A 19685-nucleotide genomic window follows, 5' to 3' on the forward strand; every position below is an offset into this window, starting at 1 on the left:
AAAGTAACAGTCAGTAGCTGTGTGGCCACCAGCTGCATTAAGTACTACAGTGCATCTCCTCCTCATGGACTGCACCAGATTTGCCCGTTCCTGCTGTGAGATGTTGCCCCACTCTTCCACCAAGGCACCCGCAAGTTCCCAGACATTTCTGAGGGGAATGGCCTTAACCCTCACCCTCTGAACCAACAGATCCCAGACGTGCTCAATAGGATTGAGATCCGGGCTCTTTGCTGGCCATGGCAGAACACTGACAAATCTGCCTTGCAACAGCCTCTCTCAGCCTATTGCGGACAGTCTGAGCACTGATGGGGGGATTTTGCGTTCCTGGTGTATCTCGGGCAGTTGTTGTTGACGTCGTGTACCTGTCCCGCAGGTGTGATATTCGGATGTACCGATCCTGTGCAGGTGTTGTTACACGTGGTCTGCCACTGCAAGGGCGATCAGTCCATCCTGTCTCCCTGTAGCACTGTCTTAGGCATCTCACAGTACGGACATTGCAAATTGATTGCCCTGGCCTATCTGCAGTCCTCATGCCTCCTTGCAGCATGCCTAAGACACGTTCACGCAGGTGAGCAGGGACCCTGGGCATTTTTCTTTTGGTGTTATTCAGAGTAAGTAGAAAGGCCTCTTTAGTGTTCTGAAGATTTCATAACTGTGACACTAACAGCTTACAGAAGGTAGGCAATTAGGGTCACAGTTATGAAACCCTAATTGCCTACCATCTGTAAGCTGTTAGTGTGCATGTTCATTAATTCATTAATTGTTTATGGTTCATTGAACAAGCATGGGAAACAGTGTTCAAACCCTTTACAATGAAGATCTGTGAAGTTATTTGGATTTTTACGATTTATCTTTGAAGGACAGGGTCCTGAAAACGGGACATTTCTTTTTTTGCAGAGTTTATTCCCGTTCAGTACAAATCCTCTTTGTTTTACTTGAGTATCACGGGGCTGTAATCAGCCTCTTCAAAATTCTCCTGATGCCCTTGCCCTTTCTATGACTAAAATATGTTAAAATCAATGCCATATGAGGCCACAACAAAAGTTGTATTCAATATACAGTACCAGTCAAAAGTTTGGACACACCTACTGATTTTAGGGTTTTTCTTTATTTGTACTATTTTTTAGATTCTTCAAAGTAGCCACCCTTTGCCTGGGATAAAAATTGGGATAAAAATTCTCATGACATTGGCTCAAATGCATTAAGAAGGAAAGAAATTCCACGTATTAGCTTTTAACAAGGCACATCTGTTAATTTAAATGCATCCCAATTTACAGTAGCTATTACAGTGAAATATCACCATTCTATTGTTTGAGGAGGGTGCACAGTTATCATGAAAAGTTATTAATAAACAAATTAGGCAGTCTTTTTATTTATTTATTTTACTAGGCAAGTCAGTTAAGAACAAATTCTTATTTTCAATGACGGCCTAGGAACGACAGATTTTTACCTTGTCAGCTGGGGGATTTGATCTTGCAACCATTCAAGTACTAGGCCAACGCTCTAACCACTAGGCTACCTGCCGCCCCAATTGTTCTGAACAAAAATGCAATGGTTCATTGGATCAGTCTAAAACTTTGCTCATACACTGCTGCTATGTAGTGGCCAAAATCTAAATTGCACCTGGGCTGAATAATATATTATGGCCTTTCTCTTTCATTTCAAAGATCATGGTACACAAAAATACAAAGAAAACATCGTTTTTTTTTCAATGTAATATCTTTTACCAGATATATTGTGTTATATTCTACTACATTCCTACTACATTTCCACAAACTTCAAAGTGTATCCTTTCAAATGGTACCAAGAATATGCATATCCTTGCTATAGGGCCTGAGCTACAGGCAGTTAGATTTAATTATGTCATTCTAGGCAAAAATTGAAAATGACGGCCTACCAAAAGGCAAAAAGCCTCCTGCGGGGAGGATATTTAATTTTTTTTTTTTTTTAAATCAATATAAATATAGGATAAAACACACATCACAACAAGCGAGACAACACAACATGACATAAAGAGAGACACAAGACAACAACATAGCATGGCAGGAACACATGACAACACAGCATGGTAGCAACACAACATAACAACAACATGGTAGCAACACAACATATCAACAACATGGTAGCAACACAACATGGTAGCAGCACAACATGGTAGAAACACAACATAACAACAACATGGTAGCAACACAACATGGTAGCAACACAACATAACAACAACATGGTAGCAACACAGCATGGTAGCAACACAACATAACAACAACATGGTAGCAACACAACATAGTAGCAGCACAGCACCTCTTTTTCCTGTAGTCCACAATCATCTCCTTTGTCTTGATCATGAAGCTGGTTGGGAGAATGCCAAGAGTGTGCAAAGCTGTCTTCAAGGCAAAGTGTGGCTACTTAGAGGAAACTCAAATATAAAATATTTTTTGATTTGTTTAACACTGATTCCATATGTGTTATTTCATAGTTTTGATGTCTTTATTATAATTCTACAATGTAGAAAATTGTTCAAATATAGAAAAACCCTGGAATGAGTAGGTGTGTCCAAACTTTTGACTGGTACTGTATGTTGTGGGTATAGAAACACAATTGTGAACAATCTGAATGTAAAAACAAGTCATGACTGACTGAGAAAATAGTTCATAGCTGCCTTCTGATGTTTATTAATCAGTCATTTAGAAACCATCTTAGTGAGCCTTGTACTGTTCCTTATACGTTCATCATCATCATCATCATCATCACCATTATCATCACCATCATCATTATCAACAACATCATCATCAACAATAGCGGAGAGACAGATATTGGCACTCAAATAATGCAACTCAAACCCTATCAGTCTCCTGCAGGAGGAAGAAGACACTCAATCATGAAACTCAAAACCTGTCAGCCGTGTGCAACATTCAAGAGGGCATTGTGACAGATTGTGCTATACAGTGTACCAATATACTTCAGAATGATTTCATTACATAGCGCTGTAAACTCTATCATTCAGAAATAATATATCTACTGATGTTTTCTCATTCAGGTAAAAGATATTCCCAGTTAAATTAAGGTTTTATTTATCTGTATTGTGGAAGGTTCCAAACCGAAGCAGTAGATCTCCTTTCAAGAGTTTGAATTGTGTCCTGCATTGTGTCCTGAATTGTGTCCTGCATTGTGTCCTGAATTGTGTCCTGCATTGTGTCCTGAATTGTGTCCTGAATTGTGTCCTGCATTGTGTCCTGCATTGTGTCCTGCATTGTGTCCTGCATTGTGTCCTGAATTGTGTCCTGAATTGTGTCCTGCATTGTGTCCTGCATTGTGTCCTGCATTGTGTCCTGCATTGTGTCCTGAATTGTGTCCTGCATTGTGTCCTGCATTGTGTCCTGCATTGTGTCCTGCATTGTGTCCTGCATTGTGTCCTGCATTGTGTCCTGAATTGTGTCCTGCATTGTGTCCTGCATTGTGTCCTGCATTGTGTCCTGAATTGTGTCCTGCATCCTGCATTGTGTCCTGCATTGTGTCCTGAATTGTGTCCTGCATTGTGTCCTGCATTGTGTCCTGCATTGTGTCCTGCATTGTGTCCTGCATTGTGTCCTGCATTGTGTCCTGAATTGTGTCCTGCATTGTGTCCTGCATTGTGTCCTGCATTGTGTCCTGAATTGTGTCCTGAATTGTGTCCTGCATTGTGTCCTGCATTGTGTCCTGCATTGTGTCCTGAATTGTGTCCTGCATTGTGTCCTGCATTGTGTCCTGCATTGTGTCCTGCATTGTGTCCTGCAGGTCATCTTTATGTTAGAAAAATACCGGGTTAATAACAGGTTAAAAGACCTACACCTTCAGTCATTCCGTTTAATGTACTGATAAACAGCGCCTGATTACACACCATTTGTTCATTAATAATGTAGATAAACTTGTGTTGGATTGGTATTTAACCTTTTTCTTCATATGTTGCTGATGAATGCTGATATCAAATAACTTTGGCAACGCCACGCTACTCTACTTTCCAAATGGAAACATGGGACATTTTGATAAGATTGTGAAAAGGTACAGCAATGGATAATGCAATGCCATTCATTGAGTACTAGGGGAGAGTGGGGTATGTTGAGCCATTTTTGTACATTCAGCATAACTTAGTCCCAGATAGGTGCAGTGAAATATGTTGTTTTAGAGGGTCACTCATAGTAGTAAGGTGCCCCTGGAGCAAATTAGGGTTAACGGCAGATTAGTCTCCTTGTCTGCTTTTATGTTATTGGCCAATGCTCTAACCGTTAATTATTCTAACGAACAAAGATATCTACATATATTTCAGGATGTTGTGTATCCATGGGAATAATCAGAATTCATGTAAACATACCCTTTTTGAAAACATAGCAAAAAAAAGTGGTCTCTTGGCACAACTTGGCCCAGGTATGAATGGAGCATGTAGACAGGGTGAACACAGGAATACATTTCTAACACTTCGTACTTAAATAAAACCCACTTTTAACATCAGGCCCTGGTGTAACCTCATATCCCAGCGATAATACTTTGCATTACGCCTGGGAAGAAAACACTGGCCCTAGAGGGGGATCGAACCCAACTGAGGAAGACATTTTCCCTCATTTGAACTTGACTAAGCACACACGTGTTTATAAAAAGCAAAATTTTTCCAGTACAAAGAAAGGAGAAGAAACGTCTCTGATTATGCCTACTCAGACATGCTTTGTTTTCTCTAACAGAGATCGAGTTATATTACTAGCCTAAATTATGACTATGCAATCTTACTTATCACATTAGGAACGGTAGCCTATTTGAAATAAGTCTGAAAATGCGATGATAAATGCATGTCATCCTTTACTATAAAGATTTCATTTTATGGTAAAAAAAAAATTGCTTCTACCAACTTTGAAACTCACACTCCGCCTATGGATGTCCACATTTGAAGTCGGCCATGTTGTGACTTGATAGCCTGTTTTATGCATCTATTTCGCGACTCAATATTAGGTAGGTGTTCCTAATGTTTTGAATATGCCGTTCCACAGACCTTTAAACCTGATATTCGTCATTAATGGCTGACATCTTTTTTTGCTGTTGTTTTTTGCTGTTCTCCAAGTAGCATTTTAGAGTTTTTAAATTGTGTAGAAATGCAGTACATGAGCTTCAACTTCCCAATAATGTGTCCTTACCCCACTTTGCCGTACCCTAGGTTTATCTGAACTGACGCCGCAGTGGCACAGACTAGCATCCAGCTAGATTTTGTTTCCAAAGATTAGATAATGACAGACTGTTCAATTAACACTGTTCCAAAGTATATCTACTTTTGTTTCACAGGCATTTTGTATTTCTAACCACATCGCACTTTTCTTATCTGAAGTTGTGTTATCGTCTGTGTTTCAAATGGCACTTTATCCCCTATACAGTGCACTACTTTTGACAAGAGGCATATGGCCTTATTCAAAAGTAGTGCACTATATTGGGGATAGCATGCCATTTTGGGACACACAGATTGCTTGACATTGTATGCTGAAGGAGGGCATGACATGGTCGATTGGATGTGGATTGGGTCCTGGTGTCCAGGGTGACTGTATATAAGGCCTGGGTTCTCCTACTCTAACTTCACTCACTGTGTCCAAGAAGAACCAGAAGCAACCATGATGAAGTGGGCTGTCCTCCTGTGTGCCCTAGTGGCCCTCTCCGAGTGTAATACCAAGTCAGTCATGTTCTTTTCTTCGTTTTTCTTTCTTTTTTTCCGTCATATTCTGCTTATTGTTGTCAGCACCATTTCACCAGGTCAAATTCCTGGTACATGTAATTGGCGAATAATGGTGATTGCGATTGTGTGTTTTCAGAATCTCTCTGATCAAGGGGAAGACTGCCAGAGAGACCCTGATGGAGAAGGGTATATGGGAGGAGACCAGGCTGAAGTTCCCCTACAACCCTATGGCCAAGTTCTACCAGACCGGGGATGAGGCTATGACCAACGATGCTGATGTAAGGCACAGACAGAAGCAGTATGGTAATATACTGCATTAGCCTGGTGACTGATCCCAGATCTGTTTTTTCTATATTGCCAATGAACATGGGAGATGTCTACAGTGCATTCGGAAAGTATTCAGACCCCTTGACTTTTTCTACATTTTGTGACTTTACAGCCTTGTTCTTAAATGGATCATGTCTTTTTTATCATTATGGGATATTGTGTGTAGATTGATGAGGGACAAAAAACAATTTTATCCATTTTAGAATAAGACTAACTTAACAAAATGTGGGAAAAATCAAGGGGTCTGAATACTTTCCTAATGCACTGTAGACAACGCAAACAGACCTGGGACCAGACTATATTGGCTATATGATTATTGTTTCAAAAATGTCATTACATGTTGGATATTGTGACTGCATAGTTTGAACCCATTGGCGCTACTGTTTGTGTTCATGTCTTGCTTGAATTAAATGTACACTGGCATGATCAACTGAATTATGAGCTTAGAGCATATAGCCATGCTTATTGACTTGTAACTAGCTACATAGTTAGACAAATGCCTGTTTCCTCATAGTACTGTGAAATGTTCACCTGTGTGACCCTGACATCCAGTACATTTGGATTTATTTTACCTTTATTTAACTAGGCAAGTCAGTTAAGAACTAATTCTTATTTTCAATGACGGCCTAGGAACAGTGGGTTAACTGCCTGTTCAGGGGCAGAACGACAGATTTTGTACCTTGTCAGCTCAGGGATTTGAACTTGCAACCTTTCGGTTACTAGTCCAATGCTCTAACCACTAGGCTACCCTGCCGCCTCTACACTCTAACCACTAGGCTACCCTGCCACCTCTACACTCTAACCACTAGGCTACCCTGCCGCCCCTCCCCTCTAACCACTAGGCTACCCTGTTTCCCCGCCTCCTTGCAGTTGTCCTACTACGGCGTGATTTCTATTGGAACCCCTCCCCTCTAACCACTAGGCTACCCTGTTTCCCCGCCTCCTTGCAGTTGTCCTACTACGGCGTGATTTCTATTGGAACCCCTCCCCTCTAACCACTAGGCTACCCTGTTTCCCCGCCTCCTTGCAGTTGTCCTACTACGGCGTGATTTCTATTGGAACCCCTCCCCTCTAACCACTAGGCTACCCTGTTTCCCCGCCTCCTTGCAGTTGTCCTACTACGGCGTGATTTCTATTGGAACCCCTCCCCAGTCCTTCAACGTCATCTTTGACACGGGCTCCTCCAACCTGTGGGTTCCCTCTGTCTACTGCTCCAGCCAGGCCTGCCGTGAGTATACCGTAGGGGTATGAAGGATACTGCTGGAATTGAGGAATAGCTATATTTCCAATTGTTTCTGAGTAGTCTCTTGTGACAGAGTTGCAAAAAAAACGTTTCATATTGAGTACCTAGCCAGAGAATGAGAGACTTTGTTGTGGGTTGAGATGAGAGGATGAGGTGAGGATGAGGTGAGGATGAGGTGAGGGTGAGGTGAGGGTGAGGTGAGGGTGAGGTGAGGATGAGTTGAGGGTGAGGTGAGGATGAGGTGAGGATGAGGTGAGGATGAGGTGAGGATGAGGTGAGGGTGAGGTGAGGATGAGGTGAGGGTGAGGTGAGGATGAGGTGAGGATGAGGTGAGGGTGAGGTGAGGGTGAGGTGAGGATGAGGTGAGGGTGAGGTGAGGATGAGGTGAGGATGAGGTGAGGATGAGGTGAGGATGAGGTGAGGATGAGGAGAGGATGAGGTGAGGGTGAGGTGAGGATGAGGTGAGGGTGAGGTGAGGATGAGGTGAGGATGAGGTGAGGGTGAGCACCTTAAGGCTTACAGCATAACGGGATACTCTCAACACAATAAAAACATAGAATAGGATGAATGTGTTTTTATATTGTCCCATTTAGAGTGTGGATTGTAGAGGGTAACTCAATACCAATGAATAAATGAATGTTACATTTTTGCAATGGCACGGTATGTACTTAATGAACACGTTCATGTTTTGAATAGAGAACCATGCCGAGTTCAACCCTTCTCAGTCCAGCACCTTCACGTGGGCCAACAAGCCTGTTTCTATTCAGTACGGAACTGGCAGCATGACTGGGCAGCTGGCATACGACACTGTTTCGGTATGGAAATATAGCTCGCTACACATTATTATAATACATACAATTACATACTGTACATTACATACAATACAACCCCCAAATAATCTTCCAGTCAGCACCCGCCATCCCCTAGCAGTCCCATTTTATAACATCACATGCTAAAAAAATACACAAGTATATTAGTAACTGACTCCGGTGGAGTCAGCAAAGATTTATAATTACTATTTTAGGTACACTCAATATGGCCGCCGGTCCACACATCAACAATCAATTGAATGGGAAAACCTGTTCAAGTAGTTCTATTTCTATGGTGCCCAGTGACTGATGCCTGCTGTTCTGTTTTTCCAGGTGGGCGGTATCTCTGTGACTCAGCAGATCTTTGGTGCCAGTCAGACCGAGGCTCCCTTCATGGCCAACATGGTTGCCGACGGTATCCTGGGCCTGGCTTTCCCCAATCTGGCGGCCTCTGGGGCCACACCAGTCTTTGACAATATGATGAGTCAGGGCCTCGTTTCCCAGAACCTCTTCTCTGTCTACCTGAGCGGGTAACATAGTAACTGCACTGTACAAATATACCTGGATGGGAGGTGGCCTTTTCTCTTAGTTGTGATATTAATATATAAGAATGTAAGAACAACCTTGTTGACCTTTCTCCTCCTCCAATAGAAACTCAGCAGAGGGTAGTGTGGTGTCTTTCGGAGACATTGAGTCTAACTACTACACCGGACAGATCGCCTGGATCCCCCTGTCCTCTGAGACCTACTGGCAGATCAACATGGACAGGTAGGCCTATATCCTGGTCCATATCCATACCAATATTCATGTATCATCCTTTCATGCAATCACCCACAATTCATTGGAGCAGTACATCAAATGAACATAACTACTTCAAGTCTGGAGCCTATGACTACATCTTGCTGTGCACTTAGCAAGTTGAAGTTTATTCGCTAACGACGAAAACACAACAGCAATAAATGTGCATAGAACCAAAGCTAGGAAGAACAGTTAAACTCAACTAGTGTTTGTCTTTCCAGCGTTACCATCAACGGTAACACAGTGGCTTGCAGTGGTGGGTGTCAGGCTATCGTAGATACCGGCACCTCCCTGATCGTTGGGCCAACCACTGACATCAACAACATGAACAGCTGGGTCGGAGCCACCACTGACCAGTATGGAGACGTGAGTCACTCTCTCACACTCTCACACACACACACACACACACACACACACACACACACACACACACACACACACACACACACACACACACACACACACACACACACACACACACACACACACACACACACACACACACACACACACACACACACTCTGACTGGTACAGAGATGTCCAACTATAAGGCTTTTCACACTACTGAGCAGAACCAAGCCGAGCCAAACCAAGCTGCTCTAAGCTGCCCGGCCGTGTTAGTTGTTGGAACGACCGTGCTAAAAAGAATAAGTGGGAAGAGCAAATGTCTGAAACAGCATATTGTGGTTGGGACGGCATTGTAGTGTGAAAAGGGTATAAACCTTTTCTCTTGTTGTTGTTTTCCCCTCTGATTAACCACAGAATAAACTATACCATGATGTTATTGTTCCTCTCCTAGGCCTCCGTGAACTGCAACAACATCCCCAACATGCCCGATGTGACCTTCACCCTCAACGGAAACGCCTTCACCATCTCTGCCTCCGCCTACACCTCCCAGGTAGTCTACTGAAGCACATGTTGTTACATACAACTCATCAGACCTATCTGGCCTTTAATGCTGATGCAAGCTCCTTCTTCAGAGCACCTGTACATCTGAGACTTGACCTTTCTTTTAGATCCTAGGAGCAAAGGGCCACATATAACTGACTTTCCTCCTCTCTGTCTCTATCTCTGTCTTTCTCTCTCTCTATCTCTCTATTTCTCTCTCTCTCTGTAGAACTCCAACGGCTGCATGACTGGTTTTGGTAACGGTGGAACTCAGCAGCTCTGGATCCTTGGAGATGTCTTCATCAGGCAGTACTACGCCATCTTTGACAGGCAGAACAACTATGTCGGTCTGGCCCAGGCCGCGTAAGATATCCACCGAGAGATCCACTCGATCTACAGAGATCCCAAAAGATTCTTAATGGCTAGATTTAATCTGTATCGTGAAAGTACAGTGGGATTGAAATGTTAAAGTAATTTCTGATTGAGCCGACAGATGCAGCATTTACGGTGAATGCAGTCTCTGCAAACAACGGGACCATTGCCTTTAAATTTAAATTGTGCTATAGCACAGATCTTCCAAAGTCTGGATTGAATCGAGGAATAAATCTTCCAGTTATGTTATATAGGTGATTATATCACTTGGTTGGGGAAATTTTGTCAACGTACACAGCTGCCAATGAATAAAATAAAAATGTTGCCTTGCAAACAAACTGTGTTTGGTTGTCAACAGCTGTTTCTCCCTGAAGTGAAACTATTATCTTGTGGAACCTCTTGATGTAAGAAGAAGGATAGGAACAGAATAGAATACTATAGAATATTGACCTGAACATGGTGCAGGCAGGTAGGCCCAGAGTCATAGACCTGAACATGGTGCAGGCAGGTAGGCCCAGAGTCATAGACCTGAACATGGTGCAGGTAGGTAGGCCCAGAGTCATAGACCTGAACATGGTGCAGGTAGGTAGGCCCAGAGTCATAGACCTGAACATGGTGCAGGCAGGTAGGTCCAGAGTCATAGACCTGAACATGGTGCAGGTAGGTAGGCCCAGAGTCATAGACCTGAACATGGTGCAGGCAGGTAGGCCCAGAGTCATAGACCTGAACATGGTGCAGGCAGGTAGGCCCAGAGTCATAGACCTGAACATGGTGGAGGCAGGTAGGCCCAGAGTCATAGACCTGATCATGGTGCAGGCAGGTAGGCCCAGAGTCATAGACCTGAACATGGTGCAGGCAGGTAGGCCCAGAGTCATAGACCTGAACATGGTGCAGGCAGAGTCATAGACCTGAACATGGTGGAGGCAGGTAGGCCCAGAGTCATAGACCTGAACATGGTGCAGGTAGGTAGGCCCAGAGTCATAGACCTGAACATGGTGCAGGCAGGTAGGCCCAGAGTCATAGACCTGAACATGGTGCAGGCAGGTAGGCCCAGAGTCATAGACCTGAACATGGTGCAGGCAGGTAGGCAGGTAGGCCCAGAGTCATAGACCTGAACATGGTGGAGGCAGGTAGGCCCAGAAACATAGACCTGATCATGGTGCAGGCAGGTAGGCCCAGAGTCATAGACCTGAACATGGTGGAGGCAGGTAGGCCCAGAGTCATAGACCTGAGCATGGTGCAGGCAGGTAGGCCCAGAGTCATAGACCTGAACATGGTGCAGGCAGGTAGGCAGGTAGGCCCAGAGTCATAGACCTGAACATGGTGCAGGCAGGTAGGCCCAGAGTCATAGACCTGAACATGGTGCAGGCAGGTAGGCCCAGAGTCATAGACCTGAACATGGTGCAGGCAGGTAGGCCCAGAGTCATAGACCTGAACATGGTGCAGGCAGGTAGGCAGGTAGGCCCAGAGTCATAGACCTGAACATGGTGCAGGCAGGTAGGCCCAGAGTCATAGACCTGAACATGGTGCAGGCAGGTAGGCCCAGAGTCATAGACCTGATCATGGTGCAGGCAGGTAGGCCCAGAGTCATAGACCTGAACATGGTGCAGGCAGGTAGGCAGGTAGGCCCAGAGTCATAGACCTGAACATGGTGCAGGCAGGTAGGCCCAGAGTCATAGACCTGAACATGGTGGAGGCAGGTAGGCCCAGAGTCATAGACCTGAACATGGTGCAGGCAGGTAGGCCCAGAGTCATAGACCTGAACATGGTGGAGGCAGGTAGGCCCAGAGTCATAGACCTGAACATGGTGGAGGCAGGTAGGCAGGTAGGCCCAGAGTCATAGACCTGAACATGGTGCAGGCAGGTAGGCCCAGAGTCATAGACCTGAACATGGTGCAGGCAGGTAGGCCCAGAGTCATAGACCTGAACATGGTGCAGGCAGGTAGGCCCAGAGTCATAGACCTGAACATGGTGCAGGCAGGTAGGCCCAGTGTCATAGACCTGAACATGGTGCAGGCAGGTAGGCCGAGAGTCATAGACCTGAACATGCTGGAGGTAGGTAGGCCCAGAGTCATAGACCTGAACATGGTGCAGGCAGGTAGGCCCAGAGTCATAGACCTGAACATGGTGCAGGCAGGTAGGCCCAGAGTCATAGACCTGAACATGGTGCAGGCAGGTAGGCCCAGAGTCATAGACCTGAACATGGTGCAGGCAGGTAGGCCCAGAGTCATAGACCTGAACATGGTGCAGGCAGGTAGGCCCAGAGTCATAGACCTGAACATGCTGGAGGTAGGTAGGCCCAGAGTCATAGACCTGAACATGGTGCAGGCAGGTAGGCCGAGAGTCATAGACCTGAACATGCTGGAGGTAGGTAGGCCCAGAGTCATAGACCTGAACATGGTGCAGGCAGGTAGGCCCAGAGTCATAGACCTGAACATGGTGCAGGCAGGTAGGCCCAGAGTCATAGACCTGAACATGGTGCAGGCAGGTAGGCCCAGAGTCATAGACCTGAACATGGTGCAGGCAGGTAGGCCCAGAGTCATAGACCTGAACATGGTGCAGGCAGGTAGGCCCAGAGTCATAGACCTGAACATGGTGCAGGCAGGTAGGCCCAGAGTCATAGACCTGAACATGCTGGAGGCAGGTAGGCCCAGAGTCATAGACCTGAACATGCTGGAGGCAGGTAGGCCCAGAGTCATAGACCTGAACATGGTGCAGGCAGGTAGGCCCAGAGTCATAGACCTGAACATGGTGCAGGCAGGTAGGCCGAGAGTCATAGACCTGAACATGGTGGAGGGAGGTAGGCCGAGAGTCATAGACCTGAACATGGTGCAGGCAGGTAGGCCCAGAGTCATAGACCTGAACATGGTGCAGGCAGGTAGGCCCAGAGTCATAGACCTGAACATGGTGCAGGCAGGTAGGCCCAGAGTCATAGACCTGAACATGGTGCAGGCAGGTAGGCCGAGAGTCATAGACCTGAACATGGTGGAGGGAGGTAGGCCGAGAGTCATAGACCTGAACATGCTGGAGGCAGGTAGGCCCAGAGTCATAGACCTGAACATGGTGGAGGGAGGTAGGCCGAGAGTCATAGACCTGAACATGCTGGAGGCAGGTAGGCCCAGAGTCATAGACCTGAACATGGTGGAGGGAGGTAGGCAGGTAGGCCCAGAGTCATGGACCTGAACATGCTGGAGGCAGGTAGGCCGAGAGTCATAGACATGAACACAGTGGAGGGAGGTAGGCAGGTAGGCCCAGAGTCATAGACCTGAACATGGTGGAGGGAGGTAGGCAGGTAGGCCCAGAGTCATAGACCTGAACATGGTGCAGGCAGGTAGGCCCAGAGTCATAGACCTGAACATGGTGCAGGCAGGTAGGCCGAGAGTCATAGACCTGAACATGGTGGAGGGAGGTAGGCCGAGAGTCATAGACCTGAACATGCTGGAGGCAGGTAGGCCCAGAGTCATAGACCTGAACATGGTGGAGGGAGGTAGGCCGAGAGTCATAGACCTGAACATGCTCGAGGCAGGTAGGCCCAGAGTCATAGACCTGAACATGGTGGAGGGAGGTAGGCAGGTAGGCCCAGAGTCATGGACCTGAACATGCTGGAGGCAGGTAGGCCGAGAGTCATAGACATGAACACAGTGGAGGGAGGTAGGCAGGTAGGCCCAGAGTCATAGACCTGAACATGGTGGAGGGAGGTAGGCAGGTAGGCCCAGAGTCATAGACCTGAACATGCTGGAGGCAGGTAGGCCCAGAGTCATAGACCTGAACATGCTGGAGGCAGGTAGGCCCAGAGTCATAGACCTGAACATGCTGGAGGCAGGTAGGCCGAGAGTCATAGACATGAACACGGTAGAGGGAGGTAGGCAGGTAGGCCCAGAGTCATAGACCTGAACATGGTGGAGGGAGGTAGGCCGAGAGTCATAGACCTGAACATGCTGGAGGCAGGTAGGCCCAGAGTCATAGACATGAACACGGTGGAGGGAGGTAGGCAGGTAGGCCCAGAGTCATAGACCTGAACATGGTGGAGGGAGGTAGGCAGGTAGGCCGAGAGTCATAGACCTGAACATGCTGGAGGCAGGTAGGCCCAGAGTCATAGACCTGAACATGGTGTAGGCAGGTAGGCCCAGAGTCATAGACCTGAACATGCTGGAGGCAGGTAGGCCCAGAGTCATAGACCTGAACATGGTGCAGGCAGGTAGGCAGGTAGGCCCAGAGTCATAGACCTGAACATGGTGCAGGCAGGTAGGCCCAGAGTCATAGACCTGAACATGGTGCAGGCAGGTAGGCCCAGAGTCATAGACCTGAACATGGTGGAGGCAGGTAGGCAGGTAGGCCCAGAGTCATAGACCTGAACATGGTGCAGGCAGGTAGGCCCAGAGTCATAGACCTGAACATGGTGGGGGCAGGTAGGCCCAGAGTCATAGACCTGAACATGGTGGGGGCAGACAGGCCAAAATCAAATCAAACCAAATTTATGCTGTACAGAAACCCAGCCTAAAACCCCAAACAGCAAGCAATGCAGGTGTAGAAGCACGGTGGCTAAGAAAAACTCCCTAGAAAGTCCAAAACCTAGGAAGAAACTTAGAGAGGAACCAGGCTATGAGGGGTGGCCCAGAGTAATAGATAGCCATCTCTTATAGGATACTGACTAGTTTCCCAGTTCCTGCCGCTGAAAAACATCCCCACAGCATGATGCGGCCACCACCATGCTTCACCGTGTGGATGGAGCCAGGTTTCCTCCAGACGTGACGCTTGGCATTCAGGCCAAAGAGTTCATTCTTGGTTTCATCAGACCAGAGAATCTTGTTTCTCATGGTCTGAGAGTCCTTTAGATGCCTTTTGGCAAACTCAAAGAGGGCTGTCATGTGCCTTTTACTGAGTGTCTTCCGTCTGGCCACTCCACCATAAATGATTGATTGGTGGAGTGCTGCAGTGTTGTTGATCCATCCTCAGTTTTCTCCTGTCACAGCCATTAATCTCAGTAACTATTTTAAAGTCATCATTGGCCTCATGGTGAAATCCCTGATCGATTTCCTTCCTCTCCCGCAACTGAGTTAGGAAGAATGCCTGTATCTTTGTAGTGACTGGGTGCATTGATAAACTATCCAAAGTGTAATTAATAACTTCACCAGGCTCAAAGGGATATTCAATGTCTGCTATTTTACCAATAGGTGACCTTCTTTGCGAGGCACTGGAAAACCTCCCTGGTCTTTGTGGTTGAATCTGTGTTTGAAATGAACTGCTTGATTGAGGGACCTTAGAGCTAATTGAATGTGTGGTGTACAGAGATGAGGTAGTCATTCAAAAATCATCTTAAACACTATTATTACACACAGAGTGAGTCCATGCAACTTATTATGTGACTTAAGTGTCATCATGTGCCTCCTCAGGTCCTTCTTGTTCTTGGAGGCAAAGCTGACGCTTCCTGTTCTTGTGAGGTCTCAGGAAGGCATGTATGACCATGTGTGTCTGAGAAAGGAATGGGACAACCATGTGACGACATGCTTTGGAAGCAATTGTGGGTCACTACTAGGTCAACGCTGGTAACTGTCAAAGGTATTTTGATGTAGATCTTCTCTGTGTGTATTAGATCGTATGTTTAGAATAATGCTAATATCACTGACAAGTCATTTGGCAGTATGCCCAGAACATTACTCTGGGAACCTAAAGGAGTATCTCAGTTTCAAGGTCCTAGCTTTGACAGAAGAAGCCTCGTGAGGTATCAGTCAGTCACATGCAGTAACCAATGTTAAGAATGAATAATGAATCATGTAAATCATGCTTTTATGACTTGTTTGTGTAGCAGTATATAAGGACTGAAAGAGAAAGCCCTTTGCAGAGTTTTCATCCAGAGTCATTCATCCATTTCATTGCAGAGTTTTCATCCAGAGTCATTCATTCATTTTATTGCAGAGTTTTCATCCAGAGTCATTCATTCATTTTATTGCAGAGTTTTCATCCAGCTTGGATTGAACCTCTCCAGTTAACTGAAAATAAAGTGTACTTCATTTAATATTGACTTCAGGTGTACCTGGTGTTGAATTTCCACCAGTCTTCCTTCATCTCCTAGCCTCCTTCTGCACTCTCCTAGCCTCCTCGTGCCCTCTCCTAGCCTCCTCGTGCACTCTCCTAGCCTCCTCGTGCCCTCTCCTAGCCTCCTCGTGCCCTCTCCTAGCCTCCTCGTGCCCTCTCCTAGCCTTCTCGTGCCCTCTCCTAGCCTCCTCGTGCCCTCTCCTAGCCTCCTCGTGCCCTCTCCTAGCCTCCTCGTGCCCTCTCCTAGCCTCCTCGTGCCCTCTCCTAGCCTCCTCATGCCCTCTCCTAGCCTACCTTGTGCCCTCTCCTAGCCTACCTTGTGCCCTCTCTGCTAGCCTCGTTCTGAAAATGCATTGGAGGAGAACATTTCATCCCCTCTGACCTTCTCCTCAAGGAGGAAAGGAAAGAGGACAAGAGAAAATTGTTGTTGTTTTTCTCTTCGCCATCATAATTTTTGTCTAACATGCTGAGTGCTCATTGGCAGTAGAACTTGAGAGTTCACAGGATTTCACCCCGATCATGAAAATGTGTTTGGGACAGCAAAAACGTTAAAACACACGCACGCACCTGCCACCACCATGCTTCACCGTGTGGATGGAGCCAGGTTTCCTCCAGACGTGACGCTTGGCATTCAGGCCAAAGAGTTCATTCTTGGTTTCATCTGACCAGTTCCAACACACTGAATCCTTCTGCCACCTCGTAGGCCTGGATGGCCAGCTGGGTGATCTCTCCATTCTCATTGGTCCCTGCCTCATAACTCTCCTGCACCTCCTGGACCGAATGGATCATTATTTTGGTGATTTCACACCAATGAACAGCAACAAACAGAACAGACAACAAACCCAGTGAACACCACACAACGTCACATAAAGTAAAGGTTCAGCCCGTGATAAATCAAACACTGAAAAGAATCTGCACCACACCAAATATATAATATTACAAACTGGGTGGTTCGAGCCCTGAAGGCTAATTGGCTGACAGCTGTGGTATATCAGACCGTACATGTATTTTTAATGCTCTAATTACGTTAGTAACCAGTTCATAATAACAATAAGGCACCCCAGGGGTTATATTGCCAATATACCACGGCTAAGGGCTGTATCCAGGCACTCAGCTTTGCGACGTGCCTAAGAACAGCCCTTAACCATGGTAAATTGTCCACATACAGCACCCCCTCGGGCCTCACTGCTTAAATGTACCATAGTAATACATGTACCTCCTGCACCAGGGTCTCGCCAGTCTCAGACACGTGAAAGGTCACAACTTGTTGTTGTGTGAGTTTCCCAACAGCAGATCCAGAGCATTCTGGGCTGACAGGTCTGAGTTTCCCAACAGCAGATCCAGAGCATTCTGGGCTGACAGGTCTGAGTTTCCCAACAGCAGATCCAGAGCATTCTGGGCTGACAGGTCTGAGTTTCCCAACAGCAGATCCAGAGCATTCTGGGCTGACAGGTCTGAGTTTCCCAACAGCAGATCCAGAGCATTCTGGGCTGACAGGTCTGAGTTTCCCAACAGCAGATCCAGAGCATTCTGGGCTGACAGGTCTGAGTTTCCCAACAGCAGATCCAGAGCATTCTGGGCTGACAGGTCTGAGTTTCCGGCTGTGGAGATGTAGAGAGAGAGGCTCAGTTGTGCTTCAATCATGCCTTACACATAATATGCATTATATGTAAATGTTCTTATTGGGTTTGGTGGAGATCAACGGACGAATTTCTGTTGAGACAAACAATTTCATTTGAGCCATAAAAAGGCATGTATTTTTTTCATACATGTGATATCTGTCTGCCCTTTGTATGGCAGGAATCACTGACCCTGGTCGTAGATGATGGTGGTGCTTGGGAGACTGAGGCGTTCTGCATCGTCTGCATGGCTTGTAGTGTATCAGGATCCTGTAATGGCCGTTGGTGGAAGAAGGTGAGGACCAAGGTGCAGTAAGTGTTCATCATTTTAATGGTAAAACTGAACACTATCAAACAAGCAACAAAAGAACAACCGAAACAGCTCCGTCAGGTGCAAAACACACGAAACAGAAAATAATTAACCACAAACACCAGCTGGGAACAGGCTACCTAAGTATGGTTCTCAATCAGAGACAACGGTCGACAGCTGTCTCTGATTGAGAACCATACCAGGCCGAACACAGAAATACAACACAGAACAAAAACTAGAATGCCCACCCCAACTCACGCCCTGACAAAACCAAAAATAGAGACATAAAAAAAGGAACTAAGGTCAGAACGTGACAGATCCACTGCAAGCTAACAGAGTCACAGGCCTGCAGCTTTATAGCTGTATAGCTCTTCAAGCCTGTTTCCAGATCAGTTTGGGATGTCTTTCCAACTGCTATGGTCATTGTCATGCCACAGATCATAGGAGTCATAGGCCAGTCAACCCTAACAGGTCTGGGACCAGGATATGCCTCTAATCAACCCTAACAGGTCTGGGACCAGGCTATGCCTCTAATCAACCCTAACAGGTCTGGGACCAGGCTATGCCTCTAATCAACCCTAACAGGTCTGGGACCAGGCTATGCCTCTAATCAACCCTAACAGATCTGGGACCAGGCTATGCCTCTAATCAACCCTAACAGGTCTGGGACCAGGCTATGCCTCTAATCAACCCTAACAGGTCTGGGACCAGGCTATGCCTCTAATCAACCCTAACAGATCTGGGACCAGGCTATGCCTCTAATCAACCCTAACAGGTCTGGGACCAGGCTATGCCTCTAATCAACCATAACAGGTCTGGGACCAGGCTCTCCAGACGTTCGATGTAGGCCCGATGTGTTGTTGTGTTGCTGTTTGAGTTCCTCTATCTGCTGCTGGGTAAAGAAGGGTCTCCTCCTCTGTCTGATGGGCCTCTCAGGGTGCATTGCGCGCCACTCCTCAAACGCCTCCGGGTGGTGACACTGGCACATCACACAGGAGAACGGTATCTCTCCTGGGAGGAAGAAATATTCAAACACGAAAACACACATTAGCCACTGAGAGGCACAGGGTCAGTCTCAGTGCAACACCTCTGGAGGTAGAGCAATTAAGGGGTTGAGTGCCGTAATCAAAGGCACAATGACAGGATATCAGAGACCAGCAGCTATTTCGTTGCCAGTTCAGTTCCCAATTTGTACGCCAGGTCCGCGGTTTAAACCAGTAACCTTTTGACTGCTTGCTCCGTCTCACTAACCTCTAGGCTACCTACTATCACCAAATCATAGGTGACTCACCTGTGTGTTTGATGGCCAGGTGAGAGACCAGGAAGTCCTCTTTAGAGGTGGAGTATTTACAGTAGTCACGTTTAAAGGGCCCGTAGTTGGTGTGGTACAGCTGGTGGTTGAGCAGGAGCTTCTTGTTGTCACAGTCATAGTCATAGAACTCACACATGAACCTGGAACAAAAACATGCATTAGAATACAGGTCTTGAATCTAAAAATGTTGGCTGGGTCGTGTACGGTAGATAAAAGGTTTTGAAACAAGGTGAATTCGAGGTACTAGAGTTTTTTTCTTTCACGGTGCAAATGTATTTTTCTACAGT

At 46.4% G+C, this 19685-nt stretch overlaps 1 protein-coding gene across 1 annotated transcript; it reads left to right on the forward strand.

The window, feature by feature from the left end:
* Positions 1-5572: 5572 nt before the first annotated feature.
* LOC115133664 (pepsin A-like) lies at positions 5573-10464 on the forward strand. Its single transcript, XM_029667148.2, has 9 exons — positions 5573-5680; positions 5820-5961; positions 7121-7238; positions 7950-8068; positions 8396-8592; positions 8714-8830; positions 9082-9226; positions 9661-9759; positions 9979-10464. The coding sequence occupies exons 1-9, from the start codon at positions 5622-5624 to the stop codon at positions 10114-10116; spliced, it is 1134 nt and encodes a 377-aa protein (XP_029523008.1). The 5' UTR covers positions 5573-5621; the 3' UTR covers positions 10117-10464.
* Positions 10465-19685: the final 9221 nt, after the last annotated feature.

This window comes from Oncorhynchus nerka, linkage group LG8 (assembly GCF_034236695.1).
Source record: "Oncorhynchus nerka isolate Pitt River linkage group LG8, Oner_Uvic_2.0, whole genome shotgun sequence".
Taxonomy (NCBI): domain Eukaryota; kingdom Metazoa; phylum Chordata; class Actinopteri; order Salmoniformes; family Salmonidae; genus Oncorhynchus; species Oncorhynchus nerka.